The sequence below is a fragment of the Chenopodium quinoa genome, unplaced genomic scaffold (assembly GCF_001683475.1).
Source record: "Chenopodium quinoa cultivar QQ74 unplaced genomic scaffold, ASM168347v1, whole genome shotgun sequence".
Lineage (NCBI taxonomy): Eukaryota > Viridiplantae > Streptophyta > Magnoliopsida > Caryophyllales > Amaranthaceae > Chenopodium > Chenopodium quinoa.
Genome location: NW_018744290.1, coordinates 793,169 through 813,814, shown reverse-complemented (window position 1 = coordinate 813,814; position 20,646 = coordinate 793,169). Strand labels below are relative to the sequence as shown.

The following is a 20,646-nucleotide window of genomic DNA, read 5'->3' as shown; positions in this document are numbered from 1 at the left end:
CTAGACACCCCACCCCCACCCCCATCACCGGCACCCCTCCCCCACCCCACTTGCGCAGCCGTCGCCCTGTGCCCCACCTCCAACACACCCCTTCCAGGCTCCAGGCCAGCCATTGAAACCTGCCCCCCTCCCTTGTCCCCACCCCAAAACCGGCAGCCACCCCTTCCCTACCCAAAACGGCCATCCGTTTTTTCTAACTCCTTAATAATAACCACCGGAAATGGCCTCTAGCGTTTTAGGGTCGAATTCGACCACCAAGGCATTACTCCACGAAATATGTAAAATGCACATGCATGCATGTGTGGAGAATGTGTATGGTGTAAGTACTACGGACTAGTTAGTAGGAACTTGTGCTCCTTTTTGAATACTAAAATACGATCATTTGCTTTGCTTAAACTCGTCAACTTTGAGAATATAATGCCTGTATATTATGTATATGCTTTTCTTAAGTTGAGATATGTTGTTCTTCCAACCTTTGTCAAAAATTGGATGATATCTTGGAAAATTATTCTACTCCTTTTACAATAAATTTTTGAAGTTAATACAATCAATTAATAAATCTTAATCTTATATACTTTGTACTTGTATAATTTTTATAAACTATACAAGTACATATGTTGGCCTTTTCAATTCATTGGCATAATGACATAATGCTAATATGATTTGACCTCATAATCTACGTTATAAGGTAATTTTTAAGTAACTACATCAAATTAAATCTTTCACAATAAATTGTGCGAGATTAATTATGTAGTATAAGTTTTTTTTTTTAGGATATTTAGTTAGTTTTGCTTATTCATTCAATCATTCTTCTCTAATACACCTTTCAATATTTCACTAGTGTGTGACCCGGACTTCGCTCGGGGTGATATTTTGAATAATTTCATTTTTGTATTAGACGCTTTAAAAGATTTATTAATTTTTTTAAGGTTGGTAAATAAGAATACAATAACAACAATAATTTATTTTGGATTCTTTTTGGTTTTTAATCTACATTCTAACACATGTATGTATTTGTATATGAATGTGGGTTAATAGAGCATGATTTAATTCTAGCTAAGATGGTAATGCATATGGTTTCCATTTAATGAGGTTCGGGGTTCAAATTTTTTTTATATGAATTTTTAATTAAGATAATTGAATGATGATGTGGTATGACGCTAAGGTTGTTAAATGGTGATGTGGTGTGATACTGATATAAAGAAGGATACACGTGGCACATACACAGTTTTATAAACGCCTTTTAATATGTAGTATAGATAATGCCTACATTACATTCTAGTTCTTTTTTGTTTTTTACTCACACGCATTTTACATGTGATTGATATCAAAAACAACAAACTTTAGAAACCTATTAATTCAATTAAGAGAGGCACAAAGAGTATGAGCCTATTAAATTTCCAACTTGTACGCCATTGGATGGATTTTTCAACGGGTACTTTACACTCGTTATTTACTTGAACTCAATGTAATCTTTAATTATTAATTTATCTAATTTTATTTATTATATTACAAAATAATAAAAAGTTAGTTTTTAAAAAAATATGTTAAAACAAATCAAATAAAATCTTTCGTGATTATGTAGTATGTATAGTAGTCTATGTAACAATAAGAATTTATGGCCAATGCTTAGATTTTAGATACATAATCAAGAGTGTTAAGAAATTTCAAGATCATAAGTAAGAGTCCAATGTAGTATCCAAAAATCAAGATAATATCAATCAAAGTAACACATTGGCATATGTGCAGGTCAAAGATAATGAAGACTATGGAATACTTAAAAAAAAATTAAAAAAAAAATGAAGCATGTACAATTAGTCAATTACTCAACTTTTTAGCAGCCCAACTTCTAACACTATACTACACTATGTAATCTTTACCCTATTCACATGTGATACTCAAAATCTCGAGTCAATATCTTGACAACAAACACACACGATCTGTTAATGTTGATCTGGTTGCTCCGTCTCCGTCTAGTCGGCAGTCGCCTGCTCCGTCTCCGTGGACGGTGGACTCCGTCCTCTTCGCCTCAGCGCCTCTAGTCTTCGCATTTCGAAATCGCTAGTGCCTAGTAAGTTGATTTCTAATTTTTATTTTTAATTTCTAATCTTCAATTTAATTCAGTCTAATTAGTTAATTTTATTAAACTTTGGTTTAAACTTTGGTTGATTTGTAGTTAACGCAATTTAACTCACGCGGTCACGCCTCGTCGCCTACTCGCCTCAGTGCTGCTGACTGTTGTGCCGCCTGTGCGGGTTGTGCTGATGACTTGCTGAGTGTTGGCCGTGGCCCTGCTGCAGTGCTGTTCCGCCTGCTCCGCTGCTCGCCTCAATCAGCGCCTACCGCCTCCGCCTAGCAAGGTAGGTAATCATCAATTGATTCTTTTTTTTTTGTGAATTTTTGATCAAATTTGCATTACTTGTCTCTTAAAATTAGTATATACGGTGAATGTTCATTAAATTTGCATTATTTGTGTAAATTGTGTTTTGACTGTTAAATTGAACTTATTAGTTTATCTGTTTATGTCATCATGTGAAATTGTGAATATGTGATGCCGGACATTGTATAAGACAGCAATTAGACTATTAGAGTATTAGTGTAAGGAGGATTATAAATTTATAATTAGATTACATTGTGGACTGGTTAGTGCTTAGTGATGCTAGTCGCATATTCGACTGGAAGTTCCGTATAGACTAAATGGAGATATTAGATTGGAAGTTCCGTAATCTTGTCAATTTTCTATTTGGATGATCTTTGTAAATAATTTTCTTGGGGAATATTGCTTGATTTAGTTGAATATTTATTCAAATTTCAGAATGAAGAGAAAACACATTCTAAATGAAATGCAAAACATTACTAGCTTCTTTGCTAAAAAGAATCCTACTCCAACTTCTCTTCCACATCCAACACAAAATGAACAAACTATATCTCCACCTCAAGAAAGTGAACAACTTTCATCTCCATCTCATTATTCAACTCAAATGTTGAATGATTGTTTAATTACTTATTTGGAGAATGATTTGTTTTTGAATGTTAGTATGGAAGATATCATAAATCGATATCAAAACATGAAAACTCGTCGAGAACTATTGTAATAAGTTTGCATTACTATTTAATTGTCTTTTGTAGTATTACATGAACATTTGGTTGTATTTTGTACTATTTGAATATTTAGATGTATTTTTTAGTACTATTATTTGGTTGTTTGGTAAAAAAAAATTTTTACATATTTGATTATCAATTGTGATTCACCAGTCGGAAATTCCTGGGTCCGCCACTGCACACGATATATATAGTATACAGTTGGTCTACCTTTTGTCCTCTTTCTTAAGAAATATATGAAAATGAATTATAAGGTGTACTAATCACAGAAGAAATTTATATATCATCAAATAAGGTCAAGTTCTCATAACACAACATTAATTACTCATGTCACCTTTCGTACACAAACTCATTTAATAATGATCATCAAAAAAATTCATATTCATAATTCATAATAATAATAATAATAATAATTCATTTTCCATCAACTTCATCCTCCAATTTTTTCTAGATTCTTTAATTTTTCACATAATCTTTCTCTCATTTTTCATACTTATATAAATATATAGATTCTTCTTCTTCTTTCATCAACCCCTCTAATTTTCTCTCTCCTCTCACAAATTTTACATTCTAGAATCTTCGAGGAAGTTCGCTAATTCTCTCTCTAATTCTGGTAATCATCTTTAATCTTTGCTTTGATTTTCTGTAAATTTTCTGCTGTTATTTTTCTGTACTTAACAAAAAGGTGATGATTTTGTTTATTGTTTATTTATTGGTTGCTTTTTTTCTGGAAAACGACATTCATGTGTTCTTGGAATTTTTTTTTTGGAATGATTTTTGTTGTTATTGTTAGCATGATTACTGTTGATTATGGCAATGTACTTTATGAACAACATTCTTGAATAATTTTTGCATTAATAATATATTTGATGCTAAATTTTGCATATAAATTGTTAGCATATTAATAATATTGTTCGTTTTGATTAGTATTAATTGTTAGCAATATTGCTTGCATTTTTTCGCCGAATTATGTGATAGATAATATTTTGAGTCGTTTGATTTGTTAAACCTGGAAATTTTTTGTTCAAGATACTTTGTATTAAGTAATTATTGACGATTTTCGCAAGAGCTGTATCAAATGAAAGATTATTTACTACTTATATGTCAAGAATTACATATTTACATGTCATATGAAATGATTCTATGAATAATGAACTGGTTATTCTGTTCTTTTGGCGAAATATTGTTGTTAGTGGAATCATATAAGGAATTAGATTTTGGAAATGGTCATTTTGTGACTAGATTTTACAGTTAGGGGTTCTAACTCTATGTCAAGAGCTATGTGTCCAACAAGTTGACTTAATGAATATTGATTTATTGAACGATTCATATCCTTCTTTCAGTGAATTATTGCTGTTAGAGGAATCATGTGTAAGAATGAGGAATTTGATTTTGGAAATGGTGATTTTGTGACTAGACATTACAGTGTCTTTGCGGGGTTCTAATTCTATGCCAAGAATTACATGTTAAACGAGATTTTGTATTGAATATTGAATACATAGTATTGTAACCCAATCCTATTCTTTCAGGGAACTTTTGTTCGTGGAATCATATGTAGAATATGTGGAATTAGATTTTGGAAATGGTAGCTCTTTTGTACTTTTTTAATCTATGTACTAAGGTCATAAATACTAATACATGATCCTTGTTGATCCCCTTGACAAAGATCTTGGAAGGTCCATATTGCTATGACGATAACGGACTACAAGAATTGGGTCACTGAGCTTTCGAAAGAGTATCAGTTTGAATATCCATGGGTTCCATTTACTTCTGTATTATGTGGTATCTTCGCCTGCAAATTGGTATGTCTTCATTTTCCCTTTTAAAGAGTTGATTGTCTCCTTTTTTATGTTCAATCTGTTGAACTGACCATTTTCAAATAGGTATATGATTTGTCTCACTTAATCAATGGTATCTGCTTCAAACACTTTTCCCTTTTAAAGAGTTAATTGTCTCCTTTTTTATGTTCAATCTGTTGAACTGACCATTTTCAAATAGGTATATGATTTGTCTCACTTAATCAATGGTATCTGCTTCAAACGCTACTCTACCCTTCTGAAGATTAAACAAATTGAATGGGACAATAGGTGACTTTCCAAAGGCTTCTTTGTTGATTTATATTAAGTAGTTCTCTCCAAAGCTTCCATTTTTTTACTTGAATTTTGAATATTTGCAGGGCTATATCAACTCTGCACGCAATCTTTGTTACAGCTGTGTCGATTAATTTGGCATTTTGGTCTGATCTTTACTCTGATGACCTACAACGGGGGTCCATCCTATTTCGAAGTTCAACGCTGTCAACATTTGGTTTAGGGGTATTTTTCCCAATCTTTGTAGTTTCTGCACCTATCAAACTCTTTGATGGTCTTGCTTTTCTTTTCCATTTTCTTGGAATCTGTGGGGTGAATTATATGCTTAATCTCATCATAGCTTGATTACTTTTACCATGTCCTTTCATTGATAGTCTCTGTTGGGGCCAGGTGATGGCTGGGTATTCAGCCATTCACTGGTATGTCTTTTGATAAATATCTAGGTTTCTAGAAATTATTTGGTCTGCATCAGTGTTGATTGTTGCCTACACACTGTGTCTGCTATATGGATGCTGCAAAATCAACTTTTTTTAATTGATTTAGTTTTGATAGTGGTCTTTCTAGGATTTGTGTCATATGTCACTGAGGAGAATTTAGCTTGGAGAGTTGGAGAGAAGCAGTATATGATCTTCAGGTAGCTTTATGTCTAGTAGGGAAGAACTCCTAATAAGTGTTGTTTGGAATCTAGAAATGAGAGCTGGATTGATCTATCTACAAAGAGTACAGACTACAAACCTCTTTTTATTTTTTGGGTTGGGGGGGGGGGGGGGTGGTTAGAATGAATGCCAAATTCCAGTCCACTGTTAATACATTTCTGAAACAATTATAATCTTTTACATTTTTCAAACCAGACCTTGAGACTGGGCAGATAGGTAAGGCAACACTGTAGCCTTCACCAAGCCTCTTGATTATCCTTCTTATTCATTCCACCTTTGCAGTGGAATCCTCTTTACTTTAGAATTGATGTGCTTATACTTATTCACAGGTGCTTACCTGTTTGGCACTTAAGACATCCAATTTATGTGAATTGGCAAGTTATGGATCTATAAAATAAGCAATGAATTGTTCCTGAAGAGAATATGGGATTTTGTTTTCTCATGATAGCTAGAGAATGGGAAACTGAGCCTCAATCAAATGAGGATAGTTTCCCACTGTTTAACCTTGAATCAATGCTATGTAGATCTGTTGTGCATACATGTTTACTGTTCATTGAAGGAAAAGTGCCAGAGTGGTGATAGATCACCATAAGGCAAAACAGGTAGGTAGAGAGATTTAAAATTGACAAATAGGTGCATTCACATAGCAAAAGTCTAAAAACTCTAAATTATGTGGTTGGAGGCTTAAAGTCAAATTATGATATTCAGAGTTGTCAATAAGGTTCATAGCTGTGGGGTTTTTTTTATGCTACATTGAGGTTATTGGACGCTTCAGGACATGGAATTTCCCATAGTATTTTTTGGTACGGTCATTTTTTTGTTATATACGAGAGTCAAATATGTTTATGTGAGCAGTATAAGTTGTGTAGGAATTATCTTAATTTTCTGGTCATTCTCCTCTATTAATTTAGATCCTGAAGTCTGCACTAGTCTCAACTATCAAGAAGATTGTATTAGGTGTACTAAGCATGAGCGTACATGAATCATTTTGGTTGATCTTATTAGTCAAGATTACATAGCCTCCTTCCAGCTATTACGTGCTGTTGTTCTGTTAATGAGCTTAGACTCGTTTGTCAGCAGTGCTAGTTTCCACAGTGCTCCTGAGGTTTATCATACCTGAAGTGTGATGACTGGCAGTGGCTTGAGCTAGTGGTTCCAGGATGCGGAAGTGGTTGTGATGGGTTTGAGACTTACCTGCTTTAGATGTAAAGGGTTAATTGAGTCAGTTGGGTTGATTATGTGTGAATTTTACCTTTCCAAAAAAAAATAATGCTGCCAATCTGGTTTTAGTGATCACTAGCTCACAGACTTAGTTACTAGAAGTATGATGATCAATCTTATATTGACAGTTTACACTATGTTTGAGTTTACAACTTATGTTTCATATGTCATTGTTGGTTTGGCAGGAGTCACCCTTTTGGTCATGTATAAATGACCAAGAATTGAGTCCTTATGTTAGTCTGTGATTAATTTTTTCTGTAATTGTGCATAATAAGTAAAAGTTTGCCGAGACCTTTTTTTAGTGTTTCTAGAGTCCTATATTCAAAGCTGAAAATATGATTGTTGGTATGATTTGAACTGGTGAAACATTCTTTAAAAGCTAGCAGATAGCAGCTTCCAGAAGTTAAGGGTGTGTATATAAGATCCAATTCCATACCTTAAGCTCATCAATTAAGTCCATTAGATTGAAGTTAAAGGGATGGCTGCTGGAAAGAATTAGTAGTATTTAGTAGGCCCTTCTTGTATTTGATGAATTCCAGTTGATTGGGCACAGTGGAGGTGATGATTGGAATGTGGACTCTAGTGATTGAGATTACAGACCTTAAGGGATTTCGGAACCAAATTATGTACTTATTTACTAATTACTAGTACCATTTAGAAGCATTGTAGAGAAAAATGAGAGTTAAGTTGCCTTCAGCATTCTTTGTGATGTTGACACGTTAATATTATGCATTTATGAGGCAAGAACTAGTCATATGTCGTAGATTTTGAATGTTTTCTGTGGATAGTATTAGGACACTGGTGAATTGTCTTCTTTGACCTATCACTTGGAATTTAGAAATTATTTACTATGTGCTTGTCATTTCTGACTTGTGAAGGCATGGAAATGGGGATCACTATAATATGTGAATATTAGCTTATGGGAGGATTTTTTTTCCTCAGTATCATTAATACAATGTGTCAACTTGATTATATTCTGTTCTTGTCAACAATACTGTGGTAGAATTTCAAATTTATGCTGTGTCTTGTCTACGTTGACAGGTTTCAGTTGGATACTTCCTTTCTGATATTGCCATGATATTTTGGTTTTATCCTGCTTTAGGTGGAATGGAATATGTAAGTAATACCTTAACTTTATGTTTCACCTTATATTGATGTATCAATGGAATTTAAGCTAGCTTATTAGTTTAAGCTGCTAAGCTTAAAGGAAGCAACAAATGCTTGAGCATGGAGGACCAAATGTTGATATCATGTTTTTTTTTCTAAAATTTAAAAAGAAAAAGACATATTTTTACCCATATAGTTCATCTTTACAGGTGCTTCATCATCTTTTGTCAATGGGAGCACTAGCATATGCTATGTTGAATAGTACAGGGCAATTCTATACATATATGGTTCTTCTTTCTGAGATAACAACACCAGGGATCAACATGAGATGGTAAATCTCTTATCATTTTGTAATCGTGTTAATCAGGAAAAATTTGTTCTGCCGTTCCCTTGTATATGATGTGAAGCTTTTGTTGCTGAAGGTATCTCGATGCAGCTGGGATGAAAAAATCCAAAGCTTATGTTGTTAATGGAGTGGGTATATTCTTGACTTGGCTGGTGAGTACAATGAGAAGGCCTTTTATTGAAATTTAATCATTTTCAGTTCTTGTTCACCTTATTCACTACACTGTCTACATATATAGTTTTGTATTGTCTAGAAACTGAATTAAATTGTGATCATATTATGGGTTAGATATGTAAGCTAAGTTGGTGTGATTTATACAACCACATTTTGTGTTTAGCTTGTCAAAATTGCTTCCTGAAATCTTTGCTTTGCTCTGTTGCAGGTTGCTAGGGTTCTTCTGTTTATGTACGTGTACTTTCACATCTATTCGCATTATGATCAGGTAAAGTAATGAAGCTCTTGTAAGTTCATACTCTTATGTTTTTCTGATAGCATGCGTATCCTGTCATAGAAACTACCCATGTACCAAACGTAGGAAGATTTTCAAAAATTAATATGAATCATCAGATACAAATAACACACAGCTGGTTCATGTTAGATGAGATTGTGGCACTAAGGTTGCATTTTACTTAATATTCTCTTCTGACAAGGCAAATTTATTTTAGAGTTGTTTTGAGCTTATTGATTTTGTTGGGTAGTGTCCTTAAATGAGGATGGCGATTTTGATTGCATACAATTATACGCATGCAATCATGAATAAAGCCTAAAGTAGTTTGGGGGTTACACATATCATACAGGTTATAGATAGTGTATATCAGACCAATTGACCTCAGTTAACGAAACTCTTTTAACTTTTGTCATTTTGTTATCTCATTTTCTGTCCTTTACGTCTTCTTTACTTCACTTGTTTTTCAGATCAAGCAGCTGCCGTGCTTTGCATATTTACTTACTCTAGTTGTCCCGTGTGTGCTTGGAGGCTTGAATCTGATGTGGTTTGCAAAGATTACGAAAGGAATGATTAAGACATTGACTGCAAAGAAGGATTAATGTAGGTCAAAATTGCATTTGTTACTCTGCAACTCTGTGCATACTCTTTGTAAATGGTATAGAAGGTAAATCAAAATGAAGCTGACTGATATCATACTGAAGCAAAATCTCTAGCAGGCTGGGTATGTGATAGAAGACATTCATAAACTGGTGTACAAATGAAACAGGATCAGTGAATATGCAGTGGTATTTTGTACACTTTACACGATAAAGAAAAAAAAATAGTGTATTCAAAGAGAATTTCTTCTGATACGTCCTCAACTCTTGTATATCAACATTGGATGTATATATGTATAGACATCCTCATATTTATAAGCTTGGTTCATCTTGTGAAACGAAGTCCTTGTGGTTCTGAAAGCATAAACCAATACTTCTTACAGGTTGCCTAGTCCAAATAAATTTGATGATCTTAAAATGATCTGATATTCAAATGATCAGACATGGTTTATTAAGAGTTTATGACATATTTTGCCAACTTTCTTGATGGTATGCAAATATATGGCTATAAAATTGGTCTTGCAATTTTAGGGTTTGAACCAATATTATTCCCAAAGACCACCAAAATTTTGCTACAAATAATTGGTCTCACCATTAAATTCCTGATACAAAGGCACTTTGCAAACGGAGTACATCTTTGATTCTTTACCTTGCCACAAATAATTCTTTGCTAAAGATATCATTAAGAGAAACATGGACTAGATTTGTGTCAATCACTTTGATGGCCTTAAAAATGCATATTATTTCGAAAAACAAGGGGTAATTTACGTTGTTAATGCGTCAAATATTTTACCATTTTTTTTTTACACATCAAATATTTTACCATTAAATTGCTCTAAGCCTCTAATTGGATGAATTATTCAGTTCTATATCTTGAACCAAGATCAACTCTAATAGAAGTACATGGAACAATTCGTGTTTATGCAAATGCCTTATCTTTCCCGTGTTATTGCTAGTTTGTACGAGGTATTACATTGACTCAGTTGACTGTTGAGCTTGAGTTATACCGATTTTTCTCTACAAACAAAAGTTTTGAAAGAATTTATGTTATATATAAATGAATATTGATGTTTATCAAGATTATAACTCTAATAACAATCTTATCCTTAAAATTTATTTAAATCCGTTTAGCACTAATTTATTTATTACTCTAAATTTTTTTTGTAGGCGAGGAGAAGACGCCCTATTAAACCGAAACCTCTTACAGGTCAACCCAACCCGAGTTAACGAGCAAATGCTCCTTAGAATTAAGAGAAAACGGTAAGAAATCCCCAATCCCAAGTTAATCCTAACTAAAATAGACCCACATCCTTATGGTCATAAAATACATTCCCTACCACTAGATCAAGTACTAGTTAGTTTTTATATTCCATACATGGCTAAATGAGACATGCCAACCTTTTGAAATTACAAGGGTAGGTACAACATCATACTACAACTATTTTATCCTAAAATTAAATTAATTAAGAATTTTATCTAACTATTTGAACTACCATTCCATATCTACAAGTCAAACTGTAAACTCAAGTTCAAGAAGAAAAGGAATAATGTTGAGTTTGATCGCCATTGCAATACTCCCTGTTATCTGTATCAGGGTATTGATTCAGAAGCCGCTTCGGCCACAGCTCACTCAATCAACACCACCACTTTCCAGGTATGTACTTAGTTATTACTATCTTATAAACATTGTTCTCTGCCTGTTTTATTTCTGTGCCACTTTATTATTTCACTTTTATTATTTAAAAAATAAAAGAAAAACATTATATTGTGAGAGCAGATATATTTACAAATTTATCTCGGAGATCAACTTGGATTTTCCCAAAACAAGAAAACTTCAATTAAAGAACCCAAAGTTTCAATACTTCGATCCTTGTTCTCATGTCACTGTTTTCTCAAGCTCTGCTGCCAAACTATGACAGCTTTACATTCAAAACTTCTATCCATATACATAGCTAAAATCATGTAATTCAACACAAAAACAGAAAAGTCCTCCAAACACGGAGGAAGAAAACCAAAATATATGTTTTCTCCTCCAAATTTCATTTCTTTGTCAACACAGAATCTGTTTCTCATCAAATTTGGCAGAATTAATTTTGGCAAGTAACACATAATTTGAGGTAATCAGATGAACATGATCCATCAAATCATATACTGTCATGATTTCACATAAAAATCAGACGATTAGTGGAACAATCTACAAGCATTGAGCAAAGACAATTCACACACGGGAAGAACTCTTCTTGGACAGTTCACTTTTGCCATCCTGCACTTCGTTTTGGGGATAAGACTATAAGGGTAACAATCAATCCCAGTACATCACTTGAGGTTTACTTATTCATTTCTTTTTCCTTTATTCACCCTCACTCCCTCAGCGAATTGAATGATATTGGGTGATTCCGCGCTTTGGAGGGAGCTTCCTCAATATAAAGAGAACCAGAGAAGAGGGTAGAATTTCCACCAACTGAAATGGAAAAGAAAAACAAGAAAATTTAGAATGTATTAAAGGTAAATAATACCCCAAGCCATTATTTCCCCTTTCTTTTCGTTAGCAAAAAGTAATGTAAAAATAGAAAAGGGTTAAACTCACCAGATAGTACATGAAATTGAGAACTGGATGATCTAAAACGTCAAGATCAGCGGCTTTATCAAAAGCATTGAAGCACATCTGCAACAGAGAATGGCCAGAATAGGAGTTAAACTCAATAAAGAAGACCCTTCAAATACTTCTCTAAACACACAGATTAGTTAATTTTTTTTATTTTGAAAAACGTTTCCTTGTTGATTAGATTTGTAAAGTTGTTTCTGGAAAGGCAAGAAAGCTGATGTTACAGCCTTTCAGATCAGTCAGATGAAACAAATTTTAGTCAGTAATTTAATGTAGTACAGAAAGTAATAAAGACCAGAAACTAGAATTTCAGATTGCCACCTCCAACAAGTGCATACCATTCACAAAATTATGATTCACTGTTTTCTAATAAGTACAGAAAAAACATGTATCAGTCCTTAAAGACACTGAGCACTCCACCTTTTTCAATTGCATCCAAACAAAATTTATGTTCTGTTTGCCTAACAATCATACTAGAGCAGCAGATTGCTACAGAGTATTATTTTGTCAAAATTCACAGCTTCATTGAGAAAGTCCAGAACATTGGCAACTTTAAAATCCTAGATTTATAAGCAAAATTAATGAGTGAAACTATAAAGCCTTAAAGAAAACACAACACTTACCATGACACATCTTACGAGGAAACATGTAAAACATATTGTGGTTACATAGCCAACCTGCAAAAAGTGCACAGCAAATAACATTATTAATCACAAGGAATGCCAATTTTCAAATTTTTTTTAAAAAAAAGGATCTGTGAACATAAACCCATCGGGAGAAGAGGGTTAAGACAGAGAGAGCAATGCACCTCCTGAAGCTTTTTACGTCTTCCTTTTGATTCTACAGGGAACCGTTGCAACATTAAGAAAAGCCTGCCCATAAAAACCATCAAAATGGAGGTATACAAATAATGATAAACAAAACTACAATTATAACAAGAATCTTCTTTGTATGTTCAGGATTTAAAAAAAAAAAAAAAATTGATGGATAAACACTTTAAAAAAGAAACAATCACTCCACCTAGAAGTTTAAAGCAACGGAGATAAACCATGGGAAACATGAATATTGCTACAAGAAGAAAGCAATATTGCATAATCATATATTTACATATACTACTGCTGAAATGAGACACCACAAGCTTTATGGAGCTCCATCACCAGGTGCAGAAGTGCGAACTACTCTTTCACTACACACAGGGATGCACCATAATGAAAAACCCAATAGAAAACTAAATCACCAAGAGTTGTGAGCAATTGTAGGCGCAGCAGAATTGAGCAATCATTTGAATTCCAGCAGATACTTCTTATTGTGGGATTGGGGGGGGTGTGTGGGGTTGCGCAAGATTTTAGGAGGCCACTAGATGAGAAGAGAAATAGAGAGATACAACAAAGAACCCATGTGATGAGAGAGTGAGAGAGAGAATAACCCAATTACCAAATAATATAACATTGCAATAAATTTGAAACTTCCTTAGAAGGGAAGTGTACTGTAATGGACTGAGCTTACTGCTAACTTACACACGCAAATAACAGGAAAATAGAGAGAAAAAGTTTGATTCTTTGGGTGAACTATATAATCTGATTTTTTTGTAAGTTGATTAAATATGAAGAACAAATAAAGATAGAAGCTTTAATATTGATTGATAATGGTGGAATGGTTACAAAAGGATAGGGTTAATAGCTTTAGGCTATCACTCTCAAAATAGCTTGAGGCTATCAATGAGCTTGAGGCCATAACTCTCTCTAGGTTTCCCTAATACAATTATCTGCCTATCTTTGTCTTTCCCTTCTCTCTCTATTTACACTAAAACTAAGGACTACTATCATAGTAATGCTAGACTTCCCAAATTACCCCTCCTAAGGCTAGGCTATTACATGTTCCAATATTTTGGAACATAGAAAGTATCAATCAGGTTTCCTACCACATTTCCAAGATAATTAGCGCCTTCTCTCAAATGAGAAGGATAAGTAAGGACAATAGCGTTGTTCATCATGATTCAAAAACAGCCAATCATCTTTCTCATAGACGAAATCGACACTCTATTCCTAACCGTGGTGCTAAGCGATAATTCAGCTCAATCAATCCAAGAGCAAGCATCAAACCACAAGGTGGAAGTGGTAAAAGTATGGTTTACACCAATGAGCTTGAGCTATTCAGTTTCTCAGCTGGAGCTACTATCAATTTCTCAGTCTTTAAAAACCTTCTTTTCTCGATCAACCACCAAATATAGGCTGAGGCACTAAGCTCAATATTGGCAGGCTTGCAGTCTAACAAAAGGCTCAAGCCTTGAAAAACCTACCAAGTATCATGCTCAGCCAATAGAGATGGTCCATTAGAGCTTCTACAGTTGTATTAAAGACACTATTGCTGAAAAAACCAGCAAAGGGAAACTATAAATCCCTTTTAAAATGTTGGTAAATTGCATGCCAATTTTGTACATGGTGTCAAAGGCTTAGAAGCTGACTGGCCTGGCATAGATCATAGCTCACATCATAAATTCATAACAGCTTATTTGGAAAAATTGGAAAGAGGATACATGTCAACCTTTTGTCCAAGGTTCCAGAAAAGCCAATTTCCTCCAGTACAACCTCCATTAACTGGGAGCAAACACATGAACTCTTCTTCATATTTTTTGCAAATTCAATGAAAGAAGTTGCAATTAATTACCTTCCTCCATAAAGAAGAAAACCAAGAGCTGCAAACAAAGACACGCCTGCCAATAACATGCACATACGAGCAGTCAGATAATTTAAAGGTTATGTAATCAGCCTAACAACTTGTAAGTAGTAAACTAATAGGAGACATACCTGCGAAAAACACCTTTGACAAAACTACGAGAAGAGGGATTGGTTTCCACCACAAGATCAACCACAAAGCGATCTGGAATAGTCAAAGGGTATATTTAGTAACAGAATCACTGTCTATGATCCAGCAGAAAAATCTCACTTTCACTACTACAGTAATAGGATGCTGCATGTCAATGTAATTGATCAAACTTGAACAAGAACAAATAGGTGGCAGAAGAATAAAAAATAAATAAATAAATAAATAAAAGGTGCAAAAGATTTAGTAGTATATAAACTTGAAAAGATAAAATGAATATCAATTGAAAAAGATTCACAGACCCAGCTCTGATCTTCTATTAGAAGCGAGATTTAAATGACATTACACTATGAAAATCTATGGATCAGATACAGCCATGTCCAGAAACGGTCTAAACAGCTTTCACTCGTACAGGAATCCCTTGCATAAAATCCAATGCAAATGCACATGAGGCAAGTAAATATCATGATAATGTAAATCTAAATATATGAGCTCTTCCAAAATATCCAATAAAATTGACTATAAAACCAAATATAAAATTCAAGAACTTTTTCTAATTTCCTAAAATCAAGCTTTCTTTCTTTATTCTATGCTTCCATCAATGAGCAATGTTACCCACCTCAACCTAACATTTGGTGCCTTTAAAGAGAACAATTCCGATGATGTTACCTTATCACTAAAGTAGAGAACTAAAAAGCAAATCTGAGAAAGAACAGAAAGCAGCAATGTTACCCCCCTCAACCTAACATTTGGTGCCTTATATGTGGCACAAAAGAGAACAATTCCGATGATGCTACCTTATCACTAAAGTACAGAGCTAAAAAGCAATTTGGAGAAAGAACAGAAAGCATCGGGTCTAACTGTCTAAGGATGCCTCATGTGAGCATCTATCCTGCAAGTACATGCATGACACACAGAAGAATTGTAAGGACTAAGGAGAATTAAATACAGCTAAAATCTTGTGAGCCACTGTTTCTAACCAAGTAAGCAATAACTGGGCAACAGCACCAAGCAACAAAGAAATTGGGTGAAAGTACAAAATAAATTTTTAAGGGATTGAGGGAAAGCATGGGCAACAATCTTCATGACCTTTAGACAAAAAAGGCCTAACAATTCAATTCTTCTGAATGCCAAAGCCACACAGATACACAGATTCTTTCTCGCAACTATACCTTGCCTCTATCACAGACTATACCTTTCAGAAGTGCAAAGGATCAAAGCAGGCAACAACTCACAAAAATATATAAATCAAACCAATATAAGCATATCGCCCCTTATCATACCTAAAAAAAAAAAAAAAAAAGCTCAAGAAAAACTCTCGATCCAATGAAAGAGACTCTCACATGAGTTACTTTCAGCAATATACTCTATTTAGTATCTATTTGGGAAAAAGAAAATATTCAACATAGCATTGTTTTTAACTCTCTTGGTTAAAAACATTCCAAAAAACACATTCTAAAACTAAGTGATTTACTCTAACCATTTGATCCAACAAACTTAAATTAAGCTAGGAAACATTCTCTACTTGAAGTTTCCCACTAGAGTGTAGACTGTAGAACCAAGATACCTGAAATCATCATTTCAAGAGAACTCGATGGTTCAATTATTTCAATCAAACAAAAGCAATAATAAAAGAAGATAAAGAATGAAACATCTATTTCTCCTTTCCCTGGATGTTAAGAGAGGTTTTGCATTCTACATTCTACACAAGCGGCAATTTTGGCACGATAACCGAACAATTTATGAGGGTCTTCTTAGAAACTCTCCAATAGAGTTGACTAATAAAGGTTATACAGGTGGACGTGGACCTGCTCAAAGCCTATCTCAGCAAGTTTCATACTAAATCAGGGGTGTAATTCCCAACAAAAAAAAAAAAAAAAAAAAAAAAAAAAAAAAAATTCAAAGACTGCAGAAATGCCTATTAAATTAAAGATCTTGATTACACCAATTACAATCTGTCGTACAATCATACATAAGTTGCGACATCAAAGTTTAATATGTCTAAAGCATTAAAAAAAAGGCTTGGCAGTGTACAGCTAACTTTATCAGGAAATCAATCAACCATGTCATGGGTCCACATCATTTTACTTTAAGAGGAATGCCATGATAGATTCAGCTATAATATCAACTTTTTAAGCTAAAATTTAAACAGCAACTAAGTTGGGCTGCAATACAACACAACATCTTGTATTGGTCAAATAAACTGCCTCAACAATCTTACAACCCCAATACCACCCTGCTTCCCTCCCTAAAAAATACATTAAGAGGTGTTGCTTAAAAGGATGCTACATTAATTTTAAAACAGTCCTCATATGTAGAAGAAAATTCACCTGAATGGTATAGACCACTGCATTAATCGTAAAGAAACTAGGCCTGAGGCCATCAGTAGATACAGCACGCGCCTACCAAAGACAATCATCAGTTAAGGAAAAGCATGTATAACTAACACAATAATCAAGTAGAAAAAAAAGAAAAAGGTGAAAAACTAAAAATCAACTCAAACCTGATAGTATATCTCTGCCCAAAACAAGACCAAAAGTACATAGGTAGTGAAGAATGCAAGACTTGGCAAATCAAGCAAGATATGCTGGACAAGCTGAATTACATAACATAAGAAGTACCATAAGAAAATCTCTGACAAATACAACAAAAGCAAAGAACAACAATGAAACCAATTTAAATCAAAATGATGCCTAACCTCAGGCTGCAAGCGCTGCACATCACGACGAAACACAAAAACTACACATCTAACTGCACAAACATCAACATACAGTAATTAATAACTATCCACCTAAGAATGTCACCAAAATTAAAAAGAGCCATCAACCAAATAGTGCTACTACCGCGAAAACCATCAATTCAACATACCTCCATTAACCAGAAAATTCAGAAAATGAAAGACCTTCTGAGTGGTCCATCCGTACTCAGGAACTCTCAATTGTATTCTAATCAATTGTACCTACATCACCCACATAATATGTCCCACAATATCAATGACCCATTAAAACAAAAAATTCCATAGAATACCTAAATTCATCTGTCTTCATCTCTAAAACAACATTCTACTTTCATATACTTAATTTTATTGATTACAATATATAATATATACCAAATCAGATCATATAGTCCATTTTCCAAAGTTCAATTCCAATTAAAATAAACTAAAAAAACCCAACAAAACCCATCAATTATTTTCACCAAAAAAGCAAGAAATCAAACAAATTAATACCATATAAAAACCCAGAAATTTTAGGGTATTAAAAAAAATTAAAGAAATTACCAGGGCAACAATGGAAACAATCCCATATAAAAAAGATAAGATATGAAAAATTCGATCTTGCCAAAGAAGAGAAGCATTGATATCATCCCACCAATTAGAAGCATCTTTCATAAGAAACGCTGTCACCGCCAGCGAAGGGTCCAGCGTTTCCGCCATGAAAATCCCAAAACTAAACTTCGATTTTCAGCTATAAATTGATTCTACTCTTTTCAACTTTTTGCCCCAAAAAATTAATTCTTTTTTTTTTTACGAAAAAAATACCGAGAATTAAAGATTTGGGCAAGAATTTTTTTTCTGATTTTTTATGATGGTAATTTTATTACTTCTTGTTTATCTGCAAAGAAAAAAGCCAGGAGAAAGGAAATTTCGTGAAATAGAGAAAAAGAATGTTGTTTGGTTTTGGCTTGTGTTTTTGTTTTGTGTTCGTCTGATTTTTTATTTTTTAAAAATAAAAATTGATTTTTGTATTATTATATGATTTTTTTATTATATTCGTGTTTTAATTATTTTTTATATTTTATTTTATTTTTTTCCCTGGTGGAAGAGAGCTGGATTTTTGACGAAATAATAATGCATGTCCTAGTTGAAGTTAGGGATAATAAATACGAAGTACTTGTAGTATTAATTACTCCATGAAAAAGTCACGTTTTTCTTTCTTTTTATACTGTATAACCTTTATTTATTCTAATCATTGATTTATGGTGTGAAACAAATGTAATTAAGTTGTTTTTTAAAAAAGGCGTCAAAAAATAAAAAATTGTTTTTTTCGTCTAATTTTAATTTCTCTATATCTTCAAAAAAAAAAAAAAAAATCTACTTATACAAATATTACTTTTAAATTAAAAATGGATATTTATATTTATATATATAATGTACTTTTTGTAGTTTTGTTTATAAATAGATATCTATGTTATATTTATTGATTTAAATTATTTTCACTTAATTGAAAGTATTTTCACCAAACTAAAATTATTTTTTTACTGATTCTCTAATATTTTCTTTAATAAGTTAAATAACAATGTATAATACCTATAAAACTGACCAAGTAACCCCTGTAATACTAACTGAACCTCTAACACTGACCAAATAACCCCTATCTATAACACTGATTGAGTAACCGCTATAACACTGACCAAATAACCCCTATATCACTAATGAAGTAACTCTTGTAATAGTTGGTGACATGGTTTGGCCAGCTACGTATAAAAGTTTGTGATTATAATATATTATAAATTTGATGATGGAAATAGAACAGAGTTACAGGATATTTATTAAAAGTTATCGTTAATTTTGCATATATGAAATATTAGAATTCTATCTATAATAAAACTCTATACAACAATTTCATCTTAAGAAATCTATCAAAAAATCGCTTATGTGTCACAATAAAACCTATTTGTCGCCTATGTGGCGCGACACTTGGCGAAAAACTTGAATGTCAAGTGTCGATGTCTCGTGGCCTCGCTGCGAAACCGGCTTTATATATTAGTGATATGATATGATATGATAACATACTCAACCAAAATGATCATATAAATTTCTCACTTTCTTTATCTTCCATCGTTTCGATATCTTATGTAATTTACAACTCCTAGTTTAAGGGCTTGCCCGGTTTATCACCTTGATAACACATGAGTTGTTTATAAAATGGCAAATTTGTAAATAAATGGATAAAAAAAAAAAAAATGTTCATGGTAAAGCCGCTAACACCATTAGCAATTCTACCATGAATAGTGTTTTTTTTGGCACTATTCATCGTAGAACCTCTAATGGTGCTAGCGGTTCTACCACGAATAGTGCAAAAAAAAAACACTATTCATGATAAAACTGCTAACTTAGCGGTTCTTCCTTGAACAATGTTTTTTATTTACAAATTTGCCACCATGATAAACAACTCATGTTTATCAAGGTGATAAACTTGTATTTTCTCCAAGTTTAATCCACTTAATAAACATTCCACATTTTGTTTTTTACCCTTATTTCATTATTATCTACTAAAAAATCTAATACGAGTATATCTTACTAAAATCATATATGCACAACTCTAATATAAATATTATTTGTTGATGGATGGAGTACTTTCATTGACTTATGTAATTGTACACACATTGATTCAAGCAATAAAGAGGATAATAATGTTGCATAAATGATATGTCCATTTTATATAGTGATTTGCCCCCATCCCTTGGTCATATTTAGGAGTATCTTTGGCTCTACGGAGCTACTTTTATTACTAATATGCGTTTTCTAGTGTTTTCGTAGCTTTGGTATTGTTTTATAGGAAATTGCAGATTTGGAGCATTTTTCCGGATTTATTTAAGCCATTACGAGCATTGGATTGGGATCGCATACATATGACCACTTTCCATAAC

General features: G+C 33.2%; 2 protein-coding genes across 4 annotated transcripts; one reads left to right on the top strand and one right to left on the bottom strand.

The window, feature by feature from the left end:
- Positions 1-3,461: 3,461 nt before the first annotated feature.
- On the top strand, positions 3,462-9,908 carry LOC110695104 (transmembrane protein 56-like). Of its 3 annotated transcripts, XM_021872317.1 has the most exons (10): positions 3,462-3,715; positions 4,632-4,687; positions 4,769-4,904; positions 5,101-5,189; positions 5,279-5,417; positions 8,111-8,185; positions 8,386-8,507; positions 8,599-8,674; positions 8,905-8,964; positions 9,438-9,908. In XM_021872317.1, exons 3-10 carry the CDS (start codon positions 4,791-4,793, stop codon positions 9,567-9,569), a joined length of 807 nt encoding a protein of 268 aa, XP_021728009.1. In that variant the 5' UTR covers positions 3,462-3,715; positions 4,632-4,687; positions 4,769-4,790; the 3' UTR covers positions 9,570-9,908. The 3 variants fall into 3 exon arrangements, with proteins under 3 accessions (XP_021728009.1, XP_021728008.1, XP_021728010.1); XM_021872316.1 differs by lacking the exon at positions 4,632-4,687 and having other exon boundaries at positions 3,464-3,715; XM_021872318.1 differs by lacking the exons at positions 3,462-3,715; positions 4,632-4,687 and adding an exon at positions 4,986-5,013 and having other exon boundaries at positions 4,815-4,904.
- Positions 9,909-11,419: 1,511 nt separating this feature from the next.
- On the bottom strand, positions 11,420-18,747 carry LOC110695103 (protein TOM THREE HOMOLOG 1-like). Its single transcript, XM_021872315.1, has 11 exons — positions 18,275-18,747; positions 17,863-17,953; positions 17,693-17,745; positions 17,498-17,590; positions 17,325-17,396; positions 14,979-15,051; positions 14,839-14,884; positions 12,980-13,043; positions 12,795-12,848; positions 12,154-12,231; positions 11,420-12,027 (listed from the first exon to the last, which is right to left on the bottom strand). The coding sequence occupies exons 1-11, from the start codon at positions 18,428-18,430 to the stop codon at positions 11,935-11,937; spliced, it is 873 nt and encodes a 290-aa protein (XP_021728007.1). The 5' UTR covers positions 18,431-18,747; the 3' UTR covers positions 11,420-11,934.
- Between the last annotated feature and the right edge of the window lie 1,899 nt (positions 18,748-20,646).

Coding starts and splice junctions, on each gene's coding strand:
- LOC110695104 (XM_021872317.1), top strand. CDS start 4,791: ATGACGATAACGGACTACAAGAATTGGGTCACTGAGCTTTCGAAAGAG. Junction 5,418..8,110: donor TGTCAACATTTGGTTTAGGG/GTATTTTTCCCA, acceptor CTACGTTGACAG/GTTTCAGTTGGATACTTCCT. Junction 8,508..8,598: donor CCAGGGATCAACATGAGATG/GTAAATCTCTTA, acceptor TTGTTGCTGAAG/GTATCTCGATGCAGCTGGGA.
- LOC110695103 (XM_021872315.1), bottom strand. CDS start 18,430: ATGGCGGAAACGCTGGACCCTTCGCTGGCGGTGACAGCGTTTCTTATG. Junction 15,052..17,324: donor CAGTGGTCTATACCATTCAG/GTGAATTTTCTT, acceptor TGACTATTCCAG/ATCGCTTTGTGGTTGATCTT. Junction 12,028..12,153: donor TCAATTTCATGTACTATCTG/GTGAGTTTAACC, acceptor TTTCCATTTCAG/TTGGTGGAAATTCTACCCTC.